At 40.6% G+C, this 12,043-nt stretch overlaps 1 protein-coding gene across 1 annotated transcript in view; it reads left to right on the plus strand.

Annotated features, from left to right (window-relative positions):
* Nucleotides 1-1,134: 1,134 nt before the first annotated feature.
* tub (TUB bipartite transcription factor) overlaps nt 1,135-12,043 on the plus strand; it is a 90,367-nt gene continuing 79,458 nt past the window's right edge. The window contains exon 1 of the mRNA XM_048262474.1: nt 1,135-1,318. Within this exon, the coding sequence (XP_048118431.1) occupies nt 1,263-1,318 (56 nt within the window). The 5' untranslated portion in view covers nt 1,135-1,262. The remainder of the gene's footprint in view (nt 1,319-12,043) is intronic.

Here is a 12,043-nt window from a genome sequence, read left to right on the forward strand (position 1 = left end):
TGCTCTTAAGCTACGATGGTTTCGGGAAACAGTCGGCAAATCTTAAGACGTTCGTAAGAGGGACTTTACGACGCTCTTAGGCTTAAGATGCTTTCGGGGAAGTGGGCCCAGGACCATAGTGCAACACTGTCCTGTCTCTAAAATCAAATATATAACAATCTAATATCAATGACAACAGCAAATATATATATTTTGGAATTACATTATCACATTTCCTATATGATTGTTTAATCTTAATAAACAATAATACTTATCCAGTTTCCAGTATATCCAGTTTCTACTGTACCTTCAACACTGAATTCTGTATTGAAATCTTTCTGCATGTGCTCATATGGTTAAGGTGTGCAGATTTATGTAAGGGGTTGGTTTTTCAAGATGTTTTGTTAATTAGTATTACCATTTCGGACCTAATTTATGTTTAAGGAGAACTGGCTTATTAGGAAACAGTATGCATTTCAGATCAGGTGATCCATCTAAGTTAGTCTCTATTTGGAATTACTCAAGATAAGACATTTGTTATACATGTAATCAGATTAGAGAGGATCAGATCAATATTTGTAAATACAGCCATGAGGCAAACACATATTAAAAAGTTCAGGAGTGTAGATAGTCTGAAACAGACGTAGGACTGAGGACCCTTTTCCCTGGCACAGGCTTCTTTCCCAAACAATACACAATAATACAACACCGTTACGAGATTCACACAGTGGCTTTATTTGAATCAAGCGCAGACACATTTCTGTGTATGTGTCTTGCATTCTCTTTTTTTTACTGTGAGTGTAAAATGTTGGTTTACCAATTATTCATTTTGCCTTTCGTTTAATTCGTTAGTGTAAAATAAAGCGTTTAACAGTTGCAGCTTTTAAAATCTGCGCTTGTAGTTTGCACATGCAGACATTATTAGCAATAATAACTAGATTATTTTATAAATTGAATAAACTCAATATATTGCCTTTACACTTGCAATCACTCTGAAAATATGATACCCATATAGAATGTCGAGGGTATTTGTCGGTACAGGAAAACGTTTCTTGTGCGTCATTCTGAAACTGCAAGTTTCCTTGAACGCCCCTAAATGGTACAGTCCTTACCATGGGGAATCAGTGATTGATAACGTAGTCCATGTGAAGAGACCCAGCAAAATTACTCTCGGAACACAGCCCACCGTCTAGGCGAGGAAAGCATCTCTTCACACAGATCGCTTATTTATGACTTATTTCGCTGTATAACATCATTTAATCAACGACAGTCCAGACACTATCATGGATGGAGTCAGCAGCAACAAGAGCATGTCGTACAGTCGATGGAGTTATGACAGGTAAGCTTCGTTTTCATGCCATTACAACTCATGAGCTCATGGCTACTTGTCAGGTAACTGATTTCACTGATGTGTTCAATATTTTGACATCCAGCGCAAACGATTTAGCGCAGATCTCGTGTGTTCCTGTAAATCTTTGACGATAACCCGGGAACAACTTGGGCAAATGAATGATGTCTGTGATTTCACTATAGTTTCCAGGTTCACTTCAAAGTTTTAGACATACATACCGAACTGTGTCCAAAGTGTTTCTTAGCAGGGTTGTGGCAGGGATATGTTTTAACATCAGTAGTGCGTCTGTCATACATGTATTACAACCTATTCAGATGTGTTTTTTGGAAACACTATACCAGACGTAGGCTATCCTGGATTTTGTGAGAAATAAAAAAAACACCTTTAACTTGACTCCTGTTTGGTGTTCATCCGAGTTTAGTGTAATCAAGTGTAAAGTATTAATTGTCTAACGTTATCTCCAAACGCAAATGGCAAATGGCAATTAGGTTATGGAGGAGTCGCGAATGTCTCTTTACTTTGCATTATGACCTGTTCTTTTGTATTAAATTCCCACTATCTCCTCCAACAGCCTAGCCGGAATAAGCTTCATGTTAAAGCTATGTGCTTAACATGGCGTTCTTCATGTGTCATACTGTAACTGGTAGCCTACTGTATGTTGATGGCGTGTAGTGGAACTGAAGATGCGATTGGTATTCAGAAGATGTTCTATAATCCAGGGAGACAGTGGTGAGATGCCCAGCTCCCCACTCACACTTGCACCGCTCCCCTCCCCACTCTGCAGGAGAATGAAAATATGGAATGGATTAAGAGAAAGAAGTGTGTGTGTGTGTGTGTGTGTGTGTGTTTTTAGTGAGAGGGAGATGTGGGGAGGTAACAGTAGTTACTGAGGCTCTGGTACTGTGGCTAAGATAGGGTTTATCATTAAATAAGTAAGGATCTCATTTCTCTCATGGTGATGAATTAGTCTTCCCTTTCTGCTCTTCTCCCTTTATCCTGTTCTCTCCTCTTCCCTCCCTTGCTGTCATTTTCTCATCTCTCTTCTCTCCTCATCTGCACTGTGTCTTCTGCTACATCCAGGATGGAGGTGCTTGACATGCAAAGTGACATGCACAAGCATGCAAACACATTCACAGATACACACACGCGCACGCACGCACGCACGCACGCACGCACGCACGTTGAACACCAACCTAGCAACATATTGTATTGCAATTATTTCCATGTCAGTTTCTGTTACATGCAGTTTGAATGCTGGAAGCTGAAAAACAACAGATGAGGTGATCAAGTGTCATCTTCTATTTTATCCATCAGTTGGTAGCCCGTTAACTCTCTCTCTCTCTCTCTCTCTCTTTCTCTCTGTAAGCAGTTATCCCTGCTGGCAGCTTGCAGGCTTTATTTAAAATGGAGCAGGATTTGCATTCAGATTCAAGCAGGAGGAACTGATTAAACTACATGCATGTGGTCAGTAGTCAGTGGTGCAGGGCTGGTAATCTGCAGCCATGGTGGCTGAAGAGGTCTGGAGTGTTTGCTTGCGCTATGTGCTGCCCTTTGGCAGACCTTTTGCGTCTGCACCCTAAACATGTTACCATCCTAAACATGCGATTGGACCCTGAGGTGTTCACAAGAGATAAAGTTGAGAGGTAAGGTTGACAGGTGTTCAGCAGATGCACACACGCACACACACACGATGGATGAGCTGACTGTAGCTCTGCAGATATTCCAGGAGTTTACATGGAACAGTATTATTCAGAGAATATTAAATGTTATCAAATCTAATTCATCAGACAAAATGGTCTGAGAAGGTAATTTAATCTTCAGGTAGCAATTTAAATGTCAGCTCTCCAGAATGCAGGAGCATTTCTTTGATTCATTTAGAAGAAGCTTTTATTTGAAAGGACATTCAAGTGATATAGGGTACATTACAGATAAACAGAACATTTACATGACAACACAGATGTCAATATCACTAGTTTTAGAGCGATGAAGGGATTGCAAGTGGTTGTAAACAGAAGAGGAACAGTAAGTGATAGCAAGAGATGTTTGAGGAAAAAGGTTGGTAATGAAATTGCTATATTACAGCAAAACAACCACAGTAATATTAGAATATAGTCTTTAGAAAGTGCCAATAAATATAATTTTAGCCAATGAAGTTTTAAGTTCCCATTTTTAATTTAGTGGGAATAAAAACATCAGCCAGTGTTAATATATGTGTGTGTGTGTGTGTGTGGTGTGTGTCTGAGTGCATGCCTGGTACATTTGTGGGTAGTATTGTGCCGGTCTTTTGTGTGCGGTCAGTCAGGGCAGCTCTCTTGCGTCAGAGCTGGTCTGGTTAATGGCAGATTGGCCAGGACAATTCACGGCACAGGAGCAGAAAGATGGACACAGCCCTGATGGACTGCCAACACAAGCAGATCTGTGCATTGAGAAACCCAGACCTCCCTCCTTCAACACTTTTTGTTTATGTCTCACACTCATTGATCACCCAGCACTGCTAGATAGACACCGTGCTCTAATATGTAGCTATCTCAGCTGCAACAGGACATTAGCACTATTTTATTGTCTCCTATTGACCGAGGATGTCATAACATTATGAGGCTTTGTGTTGGTTTATTGATAAGTGGGGTGTTCATCAAAGCTATTAAGGGCTTGATTACGTAGGTCAGCCTGTCTGTCCCGCATTTCTCTCTCTCTTCCTAGCCCAGGCCAAGCAGCTGGATTTATGGGGGTAGGAGTAAATAACACTGGCCTCCCCTTATCGACTTAGGGGAGATGAACGACTGGCGCCCCACACACACACAGGCGGCAGATTTACAGGAACTCAAAGTCCTTGCCAAGGATGGAGATCTGTGTATATGTGTGTGTGTGTGTGTGTGTGTGTGTGTGTGTGTATGTATGTGTATGTGTATGTGTGTGTGTGTGTATGTATGAGAGTATAAGTACATATATATATAGAGAGAGACGGTGTGTGTGTTTGTGTGTATGCTTGTGTGGCTGAGTGTGTGTGTGTGTTTGTCTGTGTGTGTGTGTGTGCGTGTGAGAGAGAGAGAGAGATTGGGGTGATTGGGGTCAAAGGTTCTGTCTTCTTGTAAAATATTAATTTAAACTCATCTCTGTGAGCTCTGGCAGCTCCCCCAGGGCCATGAGGTGTTTGCGAATCTATTGAGACCCAGCCACCCCCCAGCGCCATTACGCAGACAGGCTCTCAGTTATAATTGAATTGCCCCTCAGTGAGCTTTCACTGTGAAATACTGTATGTTTCAGATGTGCCAAGCACGGACCAGTGAGCAGCCATGTTGATTTTGTCAGACTTCAGATGTGATTCATGGACACTCACAAGTGTATTAACACATTTATCAAGTGTCCCTTGTGCCGAGACACCATTTTCAATCAGAGGTATAGATCGGAACTTATGGGTAGCTCCTCAAGGAATATTTGCTGATTTATTATTTGTTGTTTCAGAGAGGGATACTTACAGTAGTGGTGGCAGGCCATTGAAATGCTTCTCCTGTCTGGCCTTGAAGGGGATGTTACAGTACAGTTTGTTTACTGTAGTACATTAGTCTAAGACTCATGATAAACAAACTGTGTTGATAGTTTGGGTTAAGGCTTTGTGTTTGGGATGGAGGAATGCTGTATGGCACTGAGTGTGTGTGTGTGTGTGTGTGTGTGTGTTTTGGAGCTGTGTGGCACTGGTTGGTTGTGTGTGTGACACTGCACAGCAGACATGAGTGGCACCAGTAGACAGCAGGCAGCGGAGCTCAGCAGGGCACTGGAAGAGGAGGGGGTCTCTGGCGTCCATCTGTGCTCGGAGACCCTGCCATGGGCACCAGAGGGCCTTGATTGGCATGTGCACCCCCTGGGGGCCTGGAGGAGTGGAGTGCGGGGGGTACATCTCCACCGGTGGCTCCTGCTGCCCTGGCCCCTCGGTCCTGCTGCCCGCCACTGACTCACCCTTCACCTGTTACCGTGGTTACCAGACATCAGGAGGAGGAGGCAAGCAAAACAAAGCCTCTACCTGCAGGTGCAAACATCTCGCGTCAGATTGGATTATAAGCATGATGAGACTTCCTCCCACCTTACGTAACCCCCCGGTGTCTCTCCTGCTGGGCCCCGAGGCCCGGCTAATGTTGGGTATCGACACAACTGCTTCCAGCAGCTTTATGGAATAACTACTAGGTCTGGCTGAGAGATAAGAGATAGAGTTTAGGAAGACTGCTGCTTTTTAAGGCTGGATGATGATTATTATTATTATAGTGGTGCTGTGTGTGTTTGTGTGTGTGTGTGTTTATGTTTGTGTGTGTTTATGTGTGTGTGTGTGTGTGTGTGTGTGTGTGTGTGTGTGTGTGTTTGTTTGTGTGTGTGTGTGGATGTGTGTGTGTGTGTGTGTGTGTGTGATTGTGTGTGTGTTTGGGTGGCTAATAGAAGAAAAAAGGCAGTGTCTGAAAAGAGTGTGACCTTACATCTGTTAGATACAGTATGTCTCTCTCTGTGTAATATATATTTATATATATGTATCTAATATATATTTATATATGCACACATTGATATATATATACAAATTGTAACAGCCAGTTCGTTCCCAGACCACAACATAAAGAGGGACACAGACAACAAGGTTATATAGCAAATGTCTAGGGGAAAATGAATGGGAGTGGTGGTGTGTGTGTATGGATGCAGTGAGGGCGTTGGTAGGCTATGTGAGACTATATGGGTAAACAAAGAAAAGAGGGAGATAGAGATTATATAAGATGAGAGTGCAAAGTGCAAGTGCAAGAGAAAATCAAAATAGGTGCCTGCTTGAAAGAAGAGACGTTCCAAATGACAGACACAGGGGACCCCTTATATAGCCCCACCCCAAACACAGGTGCAAGGGTATCAGCCTAACTACAGTCCTGCCCCATGCACTGACAGGACAAGACCTGTCCGTCACAATACATACAGTACATACATACATACATATAGATGTGTGTGTGTTAGAGAGAGAGAGAGAGAGAGAGAGAGAGAGAGAGAGAGACCACTGTTTTGTTTTTTCTCACTCAGACAACTTCTGCTTGCCAGAGCCAAGCTTCCCCTTATGCGTCTCCATGTAATTGCCCTGGCAGTGTCAGAAAAATATCCATTTTTCTTAGCAAGTAGTGATTCCCCCTCCCCCTCCCATCCCCTCATCCCTGCTCTTTTGGTTTTTAACGTGATGTAGCCGAGGACTCTGGAGTTGAGTCTGATGAGGAGACGAGTTCTTCCCCCAGCTCTAATTACCGCTGTGATCAGAGGGAACGCCACTGGAATGGAAACACACAGAAGATGGTGGTGGGGGGTGGGTGGGTGGTGGGTGTCAGCGTTTCAAGGCCCTCTTAGAGCAAAGTGACAGTGTGGTTTAGACGAAGCAAAGGAGGCTTCTTAATTAGCTGATCAGCATTTGTTGCTGCGACTGCCATTAAGCGAGCAACACGTTATTATACAGGGGAAGACTCTGTCAGAGATAGAGTTTAGACCCTGAGGAATAGGCTGTTAGTTGTTTGGTTGTTAGTTTTATTTTTAAGTTAAAACACTTAAAACATACAACAGCTAAGAACTGTTGTAGGTCTACAGCCATTGTTATGATTTTCTATGAAAATAACTACTGGTATGTAGATGTATAGATGCTGTGAAAAATTCCATCCAACGCAGTTGCATTCCAGTTTCAAAATGAATATGCTGATGACAAGCAAAAATGAAGAATAAGAAAGTATAAAAGTATAAACAGAAGTAACAAAGAATCACAAGATTCACAAGAGACTAAACAAAGATTTAGTCCATGAGCCACAGGCCCAAAAAGGGGCGTGCCACTACCACTTGGGGGGGCAAATTCTTACTATATTTTTCTGAAAGCTACATATCTCTGGAGTATAAAATGGTATGATAGCAAGTTGAATCTTGTAGCTTTGTGGCTGTACAGGCCTTCAAAGTTGACCTCTGATTTGAAAAAAGGAAATTCCGCCTATTGGCTTTTTTTTGTTAAACCACTCATAAGAGCCCAGAAAATAATCCAAACCTCATTATTACTGATGCATATGTGGTGTTTGATGTTGGCATACATATTTTGAATCATTATGTGATTTTGCCCTTCATTTTGGTTGATAAAATTCAAGATTTATGTGTAATAATGAGCAAATCTACGTTTTCAGAGACACAACGTGTTGCAGCACTAATTGAAATGCCCACTACCTCATCAATCAATGTATTTATACCTTCCTACCTCCCAGCAAAGACTTGAAATACAAATGATTACATAGGTCTGCATTGCTATGCTATTTACTATTTGTAAATGTACTATTCGGAAACACCCCAAAATTCAGTAAATTAGTATTTAATAAGAGATATTCCAAGAGATCAAAACATCATGATTACCAATCACATATTACCTTTACATTCAAGGAATACCATATGAAAATTGTTCACATCACGACATGTACCCAGCTTAACATAAATATTATAATTTTATAATGTCCAGGACACATGAAATACATACAGTAATTTCCTGTGTATTAGCCGTATTGTGTATAAGCCACAGGACAGTGTTTTATGCAAGTTGAAAGAAACAAAACCATATACCATATTAACTGCCCCCGTGTATTAACCTCATAGCTGAAGAAATTTTGCAAAATCAATGTATAAACTGCAGCTAATAGTTGGGAAATTATGGTAATTGCATCACAGGTGCTAAAATGATCTACATTATACATTTCAGTTGTACTTTTGACTAGTAAGAATGTGGCAATAAGATGTAGATGAACTGGTTGGTGAAAATATTCATACTTTACACATTGTTATCATTATGTACAATTATTATTATTATTATTATTATTATTATCATCATACTTAAAATGGTCTTTCATCTGATGTTAAAATTTCCATTGAAAAGAAATAATAACTATTTTTCAAGATCTACAAGTACATACATTTACAACAGTCAGATACACCTAAGCACAAATTCCATGATACATTGACAAAGCAAAAATTAAAGACAATTACGAGCATGAGTCAAAAAAGAAAACACAGGCACATGGCAAGACCATCATGTTAAAGACTGGACATGAGAGAAGTCTTTTGTCACCCTCTTGGACCTTGGCGACACCTGAGGGGACCCCAAGGAAAACCTCTAAAGCAGCACTTGCAAAGCATTTGCAGAAACTTGCATCACTATCAGATAATCTTCCAGATGAATATAATACACCAGAGACATTGATGGAATGTCTCTGGTCCAGAAGGTCAATAACAATGTCTCAACTTATGCAGACATTGCTGCTGCTATTCATAGCATGGTCCGTAAAGAGGCAAAGCAGAGGCAGATAATTTTTTAGATTAAATTAGATTAGATTTAGCTTTATTGTCATTGTGCAGAGAACAAGTACAGAGACAACAAAATGCAGTTTGCGTCTAACCAGAAGTGCAAAAAAGCAGAAAAGTGCAATGTGATATACTGTACACAATATAGGCAGGTGGTGCATAGACAAGACAAGAAATATAGTGTAGACAGTAGTATACAGTTATTTTGCAGAAGGTGGTTTAGAGTAGCATAAATTAAATATAAATATGTGCAGTGTATTAGCAGTTAAGAGCAGAATAAATATGGCTATGTACTGTAATATGAACAATGTATGAACAACATGTACAGGTATGTGCAATGTAGTGGCGGTACCATTATAGTAGTAGTAAGAACAATATAGATATATGCAGTGTATTAAAAGAATATATTACAGAAAAACTGAATAAATATGGATATTTAGTATGAACCATATAGAAAGATATGTACAGTATGTACAACTATGTGCAGTGTGGTAACAGTACCATTGTAGTGCAGAAACAGTAACATTACAATAGTATGTGATCCACCTGTCAAAAAACTGACAGGTGGATCACACCTCCGTAACAACATCAGCTGATAAAAACGCGTCACACTACTCCACCGTGTGACCTTCTGATGAAGATGGAAGTATACGTCGAAACATGTCAAGGGAAAGAAAAAACATCTACCAATATATGTGTATGTGATAAAAGAAAAAACAAACTTATTTATCTAAAGTGTAGACACAATGAATGCAATACAAGTAGTCCAGAATCCAGTTACAGAGGGAGGTATTGATGCCCAGTTCACTGAGTTTGGTGATCAGTTTGGAGGGGATGATTGAGTTGAACGCTGAGCTGAAGTCAATGAACAGCATTCTTACATAGGTGTTGCTATTGTCAAGGTGGGACAGGGCAGAGTGAAGTGCCATAGAGATGGCATCCTCTGTGCTCCTGTTCTGACGATAAATTCAATGAATAGATTAAAGATCCTTTGTACTCGTTTCAGCTACAATTTAAAAAACATTTGTACTGCAGACCTATGTATGTCATCATTTAACATTAATTTCAACTCGCAATTGAAAGTAAGGAGGGTAGAATAGTAATGATCAATAAGGTCTGCATTCAGGTATTGCCATAACATAACTCAAATTAGCTTTTTTTTGCCCATAAATCTTGAATTTAATCAACCAAAATGAAGAGCAAAATCACATAATGAGTCAAAATATGTATGCCAACATCAAACACCACATTTGCATCAGTAATAATAAGATTTTGATTATTTTCTAGGCTCTTATGAGTGTTTTAACAACAAAAGCCAATAGGCGGAATTTCCTTTTTTTTTTCAAATCAGAGGTCAACTTTGAAGGCCTGTACAGCCACAAAGCTACAAGATCCAACTTGCTATCATACCATTTTATACTCCAGAGATACAGTATGTAGCTTTCAGAAAAATATAGAGAGAATTTGCCCCCCCAAGTGGTAGTGACGACCCCCTGTGGCTCATGGACTAATTAGGTTATCCCTCTCTTAAATTTATTATTTTGAATAATCGTGAGAATTAGAGATGGTTTTGTTTTTATTCCGCTTCCTACAAAACCAAATGACTCTCAGGTTTTATACCTCCAGCTCCCGCAGACCCGAGGACACTGTGCACAGTTTTTATTAAGTCATATATCCCCATCTTACTGTACAAGTTAGTCCCCACAAGACTTCCTAATATCACAGCTGCAGTATCCAAATACAGTACAAGAGCCCAGCAGTTTCTGGCATGTGGCCACCCACCGCATTCAGCATCCCAAAGGGTGAAAAATAGGCACAAATGATTCGTCCACTGACCTTGCTAGCCCCCAAATTTACTAATGGAATGATTCAGTCTCAATTATTGCCTCGATTAGTTGGGATGCCGGTCTTATCTGCATACGCCGTCAGCATGATTATAGGAGACCTTTCTATTCCTGCTACTGCTGTGTCATAGACGAGAGTAATTTGATCTCGACAGAGTGTGTGACAAAGGTGTTTGTGCTTCATTCTGATGCTAAGAGAGACATCTCCATAATAAAGCTGTGAATGGAGGCCGCGTGGTAGCACTCAGGGATGCTGACGAACATCAGCGCCACTTTGCATTGCAGCATGGGAGGTGAAGAGACGCAGTGTACAGCCCAAATGTGTTTTAAGCAAGGACACAACGTGTCTCAGTAATGAAATGCACCAACAGGTTGGCTGCAAAAACATACATTTTATAAATAGCGCAGAAATGGGAATTGCTTTCAAATGGATTTGATTTAAATTAGACTGACACGTGGTAGGAATAATTGGCCGTAGGAAGTGTCTGTATTCATGCAGTTATCTGCTGATTGAAAGACCATTATGTACTTTGTCACTTTCCAAATGCTCTTAAGGCATTATGTACTTTGTCACTTTCCAAATGCTCTTCAGGCTCTGAGAATGGGTAGAGGCAGTGCCTCCGCTGGGATGTACTGTCGTCATGACGGCTCTGCTCAGGTTCTGCCAGTGTAAATGGCATGGCACTTTATGTCCAAAGCCACACGCTGAGGAAGGACCATTTCCTGTGCTGTTGTCATGATGGCTCTTACTGTAGGTGCTGAGCCAGTGTAAATGGGATGGTGCTGGCACTTTATGTCCATAGCCACACTCTGAGGAAGGACCATTTCCCGTTCTCTAAATGAAGCAGAGAGTATTTTTGGCACAGTAGCGGCATTTAGAATATGCAGTTTATTAACATATCCACGAAATATAGAAACAAGATATCACAGATCACAGAATTTCATACTCATATCTGAGGTATGGAAAAGCTTTTTTTCTAGGGCGTGATGTTACTTATTTAATTAAACTTGACAAAGTGGAGGTTTCCATGACATTATAAAAAGTTAAAATCATTAAAACAGGCATGGGATACTAAAGGTTATACAGACTGTAGAAGCTAACCTTTGTCCACCGGCTCTGGGTTTGGACACCTCCCTGACCGACTCCCACCTACATTACTCTGTTCTCAAAGGGTCAAGAAAGTTATGGTAATTCATTATCACACATTTTGTTTAATGACATGGCCCACAACATCGACAGATGTAATGCATATTTAAAATGTGTCATGGATTGAAATGAACACAGGCCATACAAGAGAATCTATGAAACAAAGCCTGTAATTTCATGTGGGCAGACTTGGCTTATTTATCGGTGGTGTAGGTTGGTCTCTCAACAGAGTCCCCATTGGAACGTACAGACATCTTCAGGAGAGTGCTATGACCCTGTGCCTCCATCAAATCAATGAACTCACTCACCACCAAAACAGAGGAGGCAGTCTGTTATAAATAGATTATAACAGTAGATAAATGCTCTAATGTGATGTGCTGTATATTATGCTGT

Source organism: Alosa alosa, chromosome 14, assembly GCF_017589495.1.
Source record: "Alosa alosa isolate M-15738 ecotype Scorff River chromosome 14, AALO_Geno_1.1, whole genome shotgun sequence".
NCBI classification, from domain to species: Eukaryota; Metazoa; Chordata; class Actinopteri; order Clupeiformes; family Clupeidae; genus Alosa; species Alosa alosa.